The sequence below is a fragment of the Manis pentadactyla genome, chromosome X, assembly GCF_030020395.1.
Source record: "Manis pentadactyla isolate mManPen7 chromosome X, mManPen7.hap1, whole genome shotgun sequence".
In the NCBI taxonomy this organism is placed as follows: domain Eukaryota; kingdom Metazoa; phylum Chordata; class Mammalia; order Pholidota; family Manidae; genus Manis; species Manis pentadactyla.
The window spans coordinates 134,638,576-134,650,792 of record NC_080038.1 but is presented as its reverse complement, the minus strand read 5'-3'; the positions used below and the strand labels follow the sequence as shown (position 1 = coordinate 134,650,792).

Below are 12,217 nucleotides of genomic sequence, written 5' to 3'. Positions count from 1 at the left end.
CACCGCGCGGAATGGAGGCCACACGGATAGGTGCCTGAGTGGGGGCGTGATGGGGTCCACGGCCGAGGGAGGCTCTTTAGCACACAGTTTCCCAGGCCGTGCGCCCAGGGAACCTGAGAGTTCTGTGCCTGGAGGACAGGGCCAGTGCGCGTGGTCGGAGCAAGGCAGTGGGCAGGCAGGACTCTGGGCCCACAGTCCCCACTCCCGTCAGCCTGCTCTGCCTCCCTCCCTGTGGCGTAGGACCTAAAATTAAGGCGCAGGAATATGTGCTGCCTTCATTGGTACATTGGGAGGGCCTTGAAAAATCTAACTCCTGGCTCCCGGCTCCATTCTGCTCTTGCAGGTAAGGTCTAGCCAAACAACCTCTTTGTAAGGGGGACCAGCCTCAGTTCTTGCTTATCTCAGAGTAGAAGGTTTCAGTTCCTGCACCCCTGCAAAACTATTCAAACAAGCCAATCCACATCCTGCTGCGGAACTCAGGAGTCACCCCTCCCTCAGGACTCTGCAAAGTCTATCTGCCTCCCACAGTCTGCATTGTTTACTATGTTCCCAAGTGCAACGTCCATGTGGCCCTACAATGCATGTGTGCCCTCCTCCCCTGGACTGTGAGTGCATGTGATTAATAAATTCCTGTCAGTCTCATCACAGTGTCAGGGGTCACGTGCTCAGCCATCCCCGTGAACCTCAGGCAGGAATACCTCCCTCACCAAAAGGGTGGCTAGGGGATGATTAAAACACATTTGGGGATGAAATTTCTGTGGAAGGCTTCAGTTGCGATGAGAGGTCTCGTATCTAGAATTTCAATGACTGCTGGTCACCAGTTAGACATAGGAAGTTACGGAACTCCGGCCGCCAGGCGCTCTGGCCCAAGATTCACCCCAGCCCCTCGCTCCCTCTGCCACGGGACACTTCAGCTACTGCGGAGTCGCCGGCTTCCTAGAACGGACACGCTATATTAAAGGGTAAGTTTTGGGGTATTGGTGTATATAAGCTAAGACTTGGACAAAGGAGCCAAGAGCAGAGCCTTAAAAGTGACCTCAAATGGCAGATGTGTGATTGAAAACTCACGATATGTCACTGTGTACATAATATGAACCACAAATGCACAGGCATATAGATGTGTGTATATGTTTGTATGTATGCTTATATATACATGTTATATGCAAAAGCATATATATATATCACACACACATATTTGTACATTTGTAAGTATATATAGTTTAACATATTTTTAAAACATACTCAGAAATCTACCAGAGAGAGTTTTGTTGTTTCCTTAAACAGGGTGAGTACTTTTTCCTTTTAAAGTCTTCCCTGAATTTATTATACTTTGTATAATTTTAACTGCGAATTGTGTTTGCAGGAGAGGGAATGACAACCTATGGCATGTAGACCACTATCTGCACAATGAGTGACCTCTGTTGATATGGCCTGATCTAGTCTCCCGTCCAAGCCTCTCTCCTGATAATCCAACTCGTGTGCCTGCTGCTCACTGGACAGCTTTGCCTGGACAGCCGACTCGACGTCACCATCTACACGGCCCACGGCCCTCATCCTACACCCTTCCTCACTCTACTCGTAACTCCAATGGCTGCCAGCTTTTCTTCCCGCACCCTCAACCTCAGGTAGGAGGAACAGCTCCCACCAGTTAGAGACCTTCAGAACTCAGAATCGGTATCCACACTCCACCACCATTTCCCAGAATCTGTCTCCTCACCTGCTCCCACCCACAGCCTGAATTAAGTGCTTTGACATTTTCTTTTGCTTTGTTTACTTGGGTGTTTTTAACTCACTATGTGTTCAATAAATATTTATTGAATCAATAAATAAAGAATGAATCCATCAAAATGTGGGAGGGTCACATTTAATGAGTCGAAATGTGGAGCCTGCGCCTATCCTGGGCCTTCTGCCTGCAAGGAAGAAATCCAAAGTGCCACGGCTGCTCACTGAACTTCTGGACTGCATGGAAGCTCTTCCTGAGAGCGTTGTTTTGGAAATCTCCTCTGTCCCTCTGTGCAAACACAGCCTTAGAGGTGGAGATGCTCTCAGCAGGATAGTAAATGTGCATCCTACAGTGGATGCCACACATCCCCTCAGCTCCAGTCGGTTTAACAAAGAAGGGTGTCATCTCCACCGGTTTCCACCCACCCTGCAAATGTCTGCATCTTGGGCCAGTCTTCTATCTGAGACCGTCTGTAGTAGCAACAGAGACCAGCAGTCATAGCCATAGGCCACCTGCCCTCTGGTGCTCCAACAGCTCAAATTCCACAGGAGGCAGCCTCAGCCAGGGACAGCATCTGGATCTATGTCAAAGCAGTCCACACCCAGCCCTTCCCCTGCAGTCACTGAGGTGATGAGACCCAGGGCACTGGCCCCTCAGTGCCCTACTCCCAGCAGCTGCACACTCCCATCCACTGCTCCCTGCTGCCCCCGGCCCACCTCACCATCAGACATCAGTCAGCAGCCCCACTCCCTCACGTAGCCCTGACCGCTGCGGAGGCGTCACTGTACGCAGGGGAAAGCATCCCAGCCTCCAGCAGGCGGCAAGGCGGTTCTCATTCCCGGGACACTGGCAAGGGGGCCCTGGCCCACAGTACTGCAGAGTTGCTCACCCAGAATGATGCAGGGAGCAGCTGTGCTCCTCCTGACAGGACACAGGGGTGACTCTAAGGTAGGGGGTGGTGTCTGGCATGCCATTCTTTGGCCTCTTTACTTAGGCCACACTGAGATGTCCAGCTGGTAATGACAACTCTGAGATCTCCCAAGCTTATTCGTTTAGGTTGTCCAGTAACACCCCCAAATTCCCTACCATCTCTCCTTCTAGACCCTTCTCCCTATGCTGAAGTCTGGACTCAGAGCCCTGAACACCAGCCTGTCCTGGGCTCTCCAGACTTGACTTTGCACGTGATCTCTCCTGTGGACTTCAGCAATTGTTTTCCCCAGGATTCCATGTTCCCTCATTGATTGAGTGTGTCCTGTCTGGTCCCCTTCCCTGGCTCCTGGTCATTCTGGCCATATCTTTGCTTCTCAAAGTAAAGGAGGGATGCTTTGCTGACATTTCAGAATTTTAAGTCATGTCCAGAGGAATCCCTTTACTCAGGACATCACTACATAAATCCAGCCTTATATGGGTGAGAGATTAAGTAATTTGCTGCTTAACCTACTGAGCAAATAGGAGACACACATTAAAATAACCTGACACAGTGTTTTTTTCACCCATAATTTTGACTAAAAGTTCAAATATTGATAAAATTTTGTTTGTGAGTATGCAGGATATTCATATAAATTTGTGGGAAAATGTATTTGAATACAATTTTGGCTATATTTGTTAAAGTTTTAAATATTCATGATCTCTGCATGTTAACCAAACTTATGTTATGTCTGTCTTATTAGAAAATATATATATTGTCCCAAGAATTCATGTTCAAAGATGTTGATTTCAGTTCTCTCAACCATAGCAGCCAGTGGAAAACAACTTATGTGTCCATCAGGAGGAGCAGTATTTCATTAATTCTGGCACATACATATTTTAGAATTCTAGAGAGGAAGTGCTGCCATGGAAAGATCTTGCATTCACTTTATTAAATGGAAGGTTAGTATAGTCATCATGACCAAGTATGTTAAAGAAAAATAATATATTTTAAATACATATATCTATGAAAAAGACTACAATAAGATTTAAAATACACACCACATTGTTCATTGTGGTTAACTCCAAGAAGAGGGCTAAATTTTGGAGGCATTTGGTAAAGGGGAGAATTGTGATTGATTGGTACTTTCAGAACTTTGTACAATCAGAATATATGAACTAGTACCCTTGTAAGTAAAATATTTAAATAGGCCTAAAACCAGAAATAGGGGCTGTGTATTAATCAGTCACTGTTAAAGTAACTTCCAGCTGATGGAATAGAAAAACCTGACATATGAGTTGCTTAACAATACAAATTTGTTGTTGTTCACCTAAATTTGGAGTTGGGCTGTCAGGGTCTTACTGCTCTCAGGTGACTCAAGGATCCAGGCTGCTCCCAACTCTGAGCTACAATATTGCTGGATGGCAGAGGACACATGCGAATGGCCCACTGGCTGCTGCCTAAGTACAAATGAACCACCCAGGAAGGAAAGAAAGACAAGATGAACATGAGCATTTGTAATCCCATCAGGGTGGCTTCAAAAATAATCTACTTAACTTTAGAGTTATACTCCAATACCCAGTAGATTATGAGCCAAATCTGACTCTACTCACAAGCCCATTTGGAAAACAATTTGTTTGTTAAATGTACCTATGGGGAAAGACCATGTATTAGCTTCCTCAGGCCACTGTAACAAATTAACAACAAACTGGCTGGCTTTTAAAACAATAGAAACGTACTCTCTTGTAGTTCTGGAGGCCAACAGCCTAAAATGAAGGTGTCAGCAGGTTGGTTTCTTCTGGAAACTTTGAAGGAGAGCTCCATCCCGTGGGTCTCTCCTAGCTTCTGGTGATTGCCAGCAATCCTTGGCACTCCTTGCCTTGAAGATGCATCCCTCCAATGTCTGCATCCATTCTTTACATTCCCTTCCTCTCTGTGTGTCGAATCTCCCTCTCCTTTCTCCTACATGCATACCATTCGTTGTATTTAGGTCCCACCCTAAATCCAAGATAATCTCATTTCAAGAGTCCTAATGTAATTACATTTGCAAAGGCTTATTTCCAAATAAGGCCACATACACAGATACAGTTTATCCCTGACTTTTCAAAAGTTCGTGTTAAGGACACTTTGCTTTACGAAAGACCTACATTAGTACCTGCTTTTGGTAACTGAAAGAAATCTGAAGAGTATTTCTGCTTTTATGAAAAAAAATGAAAAGGGGAAAAGGGCTTTCAGCCTTGGTTTTGCAGCGAGGCAGCCGGCGTAGAGGCAGCTTGTGCCCAGAGCAGCAAAAGTGACCCCGCCAAACTGTTTCTCTGGGAGCCACACGCAGCATCTTAGCATCAAGCCACCAGAGCTTTGACCTGTGTCTCTGAGCATCTGTGCTTCATCTCCATTGATTTTGTGCATCCGTTAGCAAGCTGTCCAAACTGAACTTTTAAGGTGAAAGGACTACTGCTGTCAGGGCTCCGGAGTCGCGGAGGGGACAGCCGAGGGACTTTGCAAGGAGTAGGAATGTCAGGGAAATGGCAGGTGGTTCTGGGTTGTCCACTAGGAGTGGGGCGCAACCTTTAGAGGAGGGCATAGTGAAGAGCTGGTCAACAGGCCAGGATCCAGAGTTGGACAGGAGGGGCATTAGGGCAGACCAGTGGGAGGGTGATCTAATTCAGGAAATTGCTAGGACTGGACACAAATGCCAGCAACTGGGCAGAGTCAGCTGTTAAGGTACCTAGGGCTCACAGGAGGACCCTACATAGATAAACTCAGACAATTCCCAAATTATATTTTATTCTCATTTCCCCTTCCTTCTTTGGGAGTGCTTTTAGTACCTTATCACATGGTCCTTCTTTTTGTCACCTGAGACATTGTGGAGTACTGAGAAATGGAATACGAGAGAGAAGACCTGCTTTGTGTTAGGAATAGAAACAATGTGGGCCCTAGATGACTTCAGATCAGGGCTCTAGTCCCAGCCCTGTCACTTACTGGCAATATAAACTTGGGGAATTTACCAACTGCTATGAACCTTAGGTTCATTACCTCTAAAATGGGTTTGATAAGCTCTGTCTTGTAGGACTGCACAAATGCATGTAAAGTAAGAAAAGCATTTAGTATACAGTGCCTGGAATTTATTGGCTCTTTAATAAATGGCAGTTATTTGTAGTATTATTTTGCCCCCAGATCCTAACTGCCCTCTCCTTTGGGACTGTTTTTGTCCAGGACATCTCCGGTAATATGCAGCTCAGTAGGAGACAGAATACCAAACCAGGCAAAAATGCAGCTTCACAGACAAAAGTCATTAAATTTTTCCTCTTGAAGAATATATTCATTTGGGTATGGGTTAGTCTTACCCAGCTGATATAACTCGAAAGTTCCTAGAATTTATGTCAAAGACCAACTCCTTCCTTCCCTCCCAGGGCTTTAACACTCAAGAAAACCTGGCTTTAACATCATTTCAATGGAGCAGGCTCTGACTTTCTCAGGCCAGAGAAAAGAGGGCCAGCCTAGTAGCTTCTGGGTACCACCTCAAGGGAGTATCACCCTCTTCTCAAGAAGCCATTGCAGATGATGTGTACAGAACACCTAATTCATGCACCGTGTTCACTGCACTGGGTCAAGAGTTCAAGATACCTTCCATACCTGCCACAGGTGGAGATTTATCTCTGGTTTATCCACGACCTAAAAGTAACTAAGCAGTTTTCCATTTCAGGCTTTTCTCTCACCTGTAAAACACAGTCTGAGAGTCTAGCTCCTGCCACTGCCCATAGCTTAACTTAATAATTTATTCTCACAGAAGGAATTGCAGTTTCCCAAAGCCCCAGAATGCCTTGGTCAGGGCATTTGCACTTAAGTACTCACATTTGGAGCCCCTCCTCCTCACTCCCTGTTACTTTTCTTTAGGTATTGAAGGACATCTCACCATCTTCCTGATGTGGCTGCTGCTCTTAGCCTCCACCATTCTGTGTAGGGCTGTATATTGTTTATCCTAGTATTTCCACTATTAGTACAGTGCTTTTCAAGGAGAAAATGTCCAATTAATGTTTGGCAAATAAATGAGTCAGTGAGCAGGGTCTTTCATTCATAAAGAGTTATTAAGATCATGCCTATGTTCTTGAGTAAGCCAAGCAAATCCACGTATACCTCTCTTAGTTTTACAGAATATACTAAACTGGTTAAGAGAATACAAAAATTGAAATGTATTAAGATTATGCCTACTTTCTTGAATAAGCCAAGCAAATCCAGGTATATATCTTCTAATTTTACAGAATAGGTTAAAGTGGTTAAGGGAATCCAAAAGTGAACCACCTTTTACACTTTTTTTTCTATTTTCTGCTGGGCTCTTTCACATTTCCACAGAAATTCCTATTCCAATGTTATCTTGTACTAGATTCCAAAAAAGACAGGTGGTTTCCTAAATTTTTGCAAAACATTGAAACTCTTATTCTTACACTTGTTAAACAGCAAAAAAAGTGTTACCAATGTTGTTTGAAACTTAGATCCTAAAGCTAATAAACCTTCTATTAAGAACATTTGAAAAAATATTAAAAGAAAAAAAAATAAACCTCAGTCACCCATAGAGAACAGGAACGCAAAGTTGTTGTGCCCTGTGTTCTCCCCAGCCTGCCCCTGCCCCTGCTCTACTGAGACAGTGACTGCTCTCTTCAAATGCACAGTAAATATCTGGGCTCATTCTTCAGTTGGGGTGAGAGAAACCTCTGACCAACGCTGAGCAATGATCATGGCATTGTCCACAGAGCTAGTTGTGGCCTGCACTCTCTCATCCTCATCTCTTAAGGCCACCTCATACCAGTGTGAGAAGGAAATGGCGTCAGTCCCTCTGATCTTGGCCAAAAATTCTAGAACTTTCATCTTGTTGGTTTCAGCATAAGCCCTTGGCCCCCACAGGAAGTTGTAGTGTGGAGGATCGCTGCCAGGCACCTGCTGGTACTCTAGATAATTCTCCTGCACCCAGTCTCTGGTGATGAGCTTCCTGGGCTCCCCATAGATGAAGTGCTCCTTCCCGGCGTACACCCCCATCACATTCAGGAAATCCCAGATGCTCTTCTCAGAAGCGCAATTACCCTCCATTAAGATCACACCCAGAATCATTGTCAGGAGGCCATTTGTAGGCATGCTCTGGCTGTCACTGATCTCATCATGGCTGAGTTCCAGTGAATCGACAAGGACATAGAGGTGGATGGTGGGGTCCACTTCCTTCATGTCAATGCCAGAGATCACCTGCAAGCACTTGGAAGCTTTCTTGAAGATCACAGGGAACTGCTTCTTGTACCTTTTGAAGAGAGCCTTCAGCATTTCTCTCTTTGTAACGGGCTCTTTCAACTGATACTTGCGAATCAGGAAATGCACCAAATCAGTCACATCCTGTTGTAGAGGCTGCCCGGGCAAAGATTTGGTGTCTGCTGACTTCTGTGGAGAGCTTGTATCTTCCTTTTCTTGGCTGCTGGAGTCTCTGCCCAATATGCTCCATGACAGGCGGGAGGCAGAGGAGCAGGGGCCCCGAAGACTCTGGGGAGAAATGAGTGTCACAGCAGCAGGCATGGACTTCTCCTCTTCCTCCCCCTCCTTGGCTTCCTCCTCCTCCTCCTCTTCCTCCCCCTCATCCTCCAACCCCGCCCCTTGCTCTCCCTCCCCCTTCTCTTCCTCTGAAGTGCTCAGGATCCCAGGAGAGGAAGTGGCGGAAGAGGAGGTGGATAGGTAGGAGAAGGTGAATGAACAAGTGGAGAGCTCGTCCTCCTCGTCCTCAGCGGCCGCCATCTCTGCTTCTGGCCGGTCCTGTATCTCATCTGTATGTGGAAAGCCCGGCTCAAATGTGAGGCGTGGACGCTTTGGAAAGTGAGACATGATGACCTGTTGGGAGCAGGAGGTAGAAGTGTAAGCAGGAGAGTGGGAGATGGGATCCCACAGGCCTGAGGGGAGAGAGAGAGAGGGTCAGTGGCCTCAGCAGAGAAAAGGGCCCTTGGCAGCTCCAACAAAGGATTACTTACAGGTCTCCTCCTTCAGGGGTGCTCTGGGGCCTCACAGGGCTCCTGTCTCCCTGGATGGTTTATCTTATAGGAACCTGCAGGAGGATGTGAGAAAGCTCGTCAGGGTGCAGCTGGCCACCACAACCCGAGGCTTCGGGGCGAATAGTGGGCGAGCAGGGTCTGGCACTGTATGGTGTCCCTTCTGCTCTGGTGTGGGTGAGGTCCTCAGGAGATATTCAGGGTGTGGACTTCACCTTGACTCCTAGCACTGCCTGGGCCTCCTCTGCTCTGCTGACCTGAAGATGTGTGCGCCGCACCAAGGCCCTCACCTCCCAGCTCATGGAACCCCTGACAGGTAAGGAGGGACCGGCTCTGTAAGGTCCCCACTGTTCTGGAGTGGATGGTCCCCTCCATGCTCACTAAGGTTCTCACCTTCCCCCTAACAAGGCCTGCAGTTCCCAGCTCCCCCATTCTGCTCTGCTAGACCAGGGCAAAATTCTCAGAACAGGAACTCACAGTCCTGAGACCAGTGAGTCAGAAGTGAAGGGTCAACACATTCAACCACACCTGCCCCAGACCTCCCAGGCGACAGCAAGGGCTGGGCTGGCTGAAATTTGTAGGGATCCTTCTTTCCTGGCTGAGGGTTACCATCATTCCTCTCACTGATGACTGGTAGGGCCTGGGACTCCCACCTCTGCTGTCCTGAGTCCAGCCCCTTCAGAACTACCCCTCACCTCCCTGAAAATCCCTGTACACAGTGAGGAGGCACTACATCTTGCCACCCCCTGCTAGCTCCTTCCAGTGCTGACAGGAAGGGCCGGGCCCCATCTGTTCTGTGGTGGGACTACCTCAGTCCCCCCTCACAGTAGTCATCTTTACTCCTGGTGCAAACTGGGCCACCCCCTGCGGACAGGACAGTGCCCACTCAGACCATGACCTCGTGTCTCTGAGATACCTCCGTCACCCTTGGAGACAGTGTGAGCATGCCATACCCAGCCACCCCTGCTTGGGTCCTCTCAGGACGGAGAAAAGGAAACACGCAGACTCAGTGGGGTCTCTTTCAGGGGTGGGATGTACCTTTGGTCCTGACCAAATTCTTATCTTGACTCCTGGTAGAGTTTGGAACTCCTCCCTTGGGAGATGATGTGGCTTCCTCAGTTGACTTGCTTCACACTCTGACCAAGGCCCTCAACAACCTGAAACCCTCAAGACAAGGGTGAAAGAGACCATCATATCCCATGGTCTCCCATGATTGACAGCACGGGCTGGACCCCATCTGTTCAAGGGTAGGAATTACCTCTGTCCTCCTTCAAGGTATTCTTTACTTCTGGCAAGGCGTGGGTCCACATCTTCTGGTGACCTGAAATCACCTTCTCAGACTAAGGATATCAGGGCAATAAAGAGGTGCTGCTGTGCTCCAGAGCCAAGCCCGAGTGTTCTCAGAGCTGACACAAGTGGCATGCTTCTGTGGGGCACCCACTGTCTGGACTAGGAGGTCTCTTCACTTCTCCCTCAGCTAACTCACCTTAACACCTGGCAGAGCCTGGGACACCTCCCTCTACTGACCTGAGTCCACGTCACTCAGGAAGAAGCCTCCATCCCCCAGAATTCCATGATGGTGGTCTGAATACAACATGTAGGGGGCCCATTTCTCTGGGATGACTGAGGGGGCAGGGCAGCAGGGGGCACAGGGGTTCCCAATCTGTGGTCAGTGTTCTCCTCAGTCCCCTCTCAGAGTCCTCATCTTACCGCCTGGCAGTGCCTGGGACACCAGCCTCTGACGAACTGCATCAGCGCTACTCAGAGAAGTCTCCCATCCCACAGATTCCCACCATGGAGATCTGAACACAACACATCCGGGGTAAAGGCAAGGCCTTAAAAGGGGCGGACAAAGGGAGAGGAACAGAGCAGAGGGAACCCACTGCGATCAGCGCTCTTCTGAGTCCTCACCTTCCTGCCTGTCAGTGACCAGGACTCCACCCACTAACAACCTGGGTCCGCACCCCTCAGGAGAAGCTTCCCGTTCCTCACATTCTCAAGATGGAAGCTAGATGCAACACATCCGGGGCCCTGCCAGAGGTGCTGGGGTGCCCTCCATCCACGAGGGGGAACTGGGGCACCCTCCATCCAGGAGAAGGAGCTGGGACGCCCTCCCTCTGTTGTAAGAACTCCCCTCAGTCCCCAAACGGAGTCCTCACCATCCCAGCTAGCAGTGCCCAGGACTCCACCCTCTGATAATCAGGGTCCACACCCCTCAGGAGAAGCCTCCCGACCCTCAGATTCCCAAGATGGAAGCTGGATACAACACATCTGGGGCCCTGCCTGAGGGGCTGGGACACCCTCCATTGAGGAGGGGAGGCTGGGGCGCCCCCCCTCTGTTGCCAGAACGACCCTCAGTCCCCTCACAGAGTCCTCACGTTACCTCCTGGCAGCGCCCGGGACACACCCTATGAACACCAGGGTCCACACACTTCAGGAGAAGCCTCCCGTCCCTCACATTCCCAAATGGAAGCCTGAACACAACTGATCCGGGGCCCTGCCTGGGGGGCTGGGTTGCCCTCCATCCAGGACAGGGAGCTGGGGCACCCTCCCTCTGTTCTAAGAACTCCACTCAGTCCCCTAACTGAGTCCTCACCATCCCAGCTAGCAGAGCTCAGTACTCCACCCTCTGACAATCAGGATCCACACCCCTCAGGAGAAGACTCCCGTCCCTCAGATTCCCAAATGGAAGCCTGCATACAACTGAGCCGGGGCCCTGCCTGAGGGGCTGGGATGCCCTCCATTGAGGAGGGGAGGCTGGGGCGCCATCCCTCTGTTGCCAGAACACCCCTCAGTACCATCACACAGTCCTCACTTTACCTCCTGGCAGCACCCGGGACGCACCCTCTGACCACCTGGGACCACACCCCTCAGGAGAGCCCTCCCGTCCCTCAGATTCCCAAATGGAAGCCTGGATACAACTGATCCAGGGCCTTGCCTGCGGGGCTGGGGTGCCCTCCATCCAGGAGGGGTAGCTGGGGTGCCCTCCATCCAGGAGAGGGGCCTGGGGTGCCCTACCTCTGTTGTAAGAACGCCCCTCAGTCCCCTAATGGAGTCCTCACCATCCCACCTACCAGTGCCCAGGACTCCACCCACTGATAATCAGTGTCCGCACCCCTCAGGAGAAGCCCTCCGTTCCTCAGATTCCCAAGATGGAAGCTGGTTGCAACACATCAGGGGCCCTGCTTGGGGGGCTGGGGCACCCTCTATCCAGGAGAGGAACCTGGGGGGCCATCCCTCTATTGCCAGAACTCCCCCAGTCCCATAACAGAGTCCGCACTTTACCTCCTGGCAGCGCCCGGGACTCACCCTCTGACCACCTGGGACCACACCCCTCAGGAGAGCCCTCCCGTCCCTCACATTCCCAAGACTGTAGCCTGGATACAACACATCCGGGACCCTACCTGGGGGGCGGGGCTCCCTCCGTCCAGGAGGGGGAGCTGGGTCACCCTCCCTCTGTTCTAAGAACTCCCCTCAGTCCCCTAACAGAGTCCTCACCATCCCCTTAAAAGTGCCCAGGAATCCACCCCTTGACAAGAAGGGTCCGCACCCCTCAGGAGTAGCCTC

The 12,217-nt window shown here is 49.8% G+C and overlaps 1 protein-coding gene across 1 annotated transcript; it reads right to left on the bottom strand.

Moving 5' to 3' along the window:
- Window positions 1-7,313: 7,313 nt before the first annotated feature.
- Window positions 7,314-9,025, bottom strand: LOC118913878 (melanoma-associated antigen 10-like). Its single transcript, XM_057495399.1, has 3 exons — window positions 8,941-9,025; window positions 8,262-8,554; window positions 7,314-8,153 (listed from the first exon to the last, which is right to left on the bottom strand). The coding sequence occupies exons 1-3, from the start codon at window positions 9,023-9,025 to the stop codon at window positions 7,314-7,316; spliced, it is 1,218 nt and encodes a 405-aa protein (XP_057351382.1).
- Between the last annotated feature and the right edge of the window lie 3,192 nt (window positions 9,026-12,217).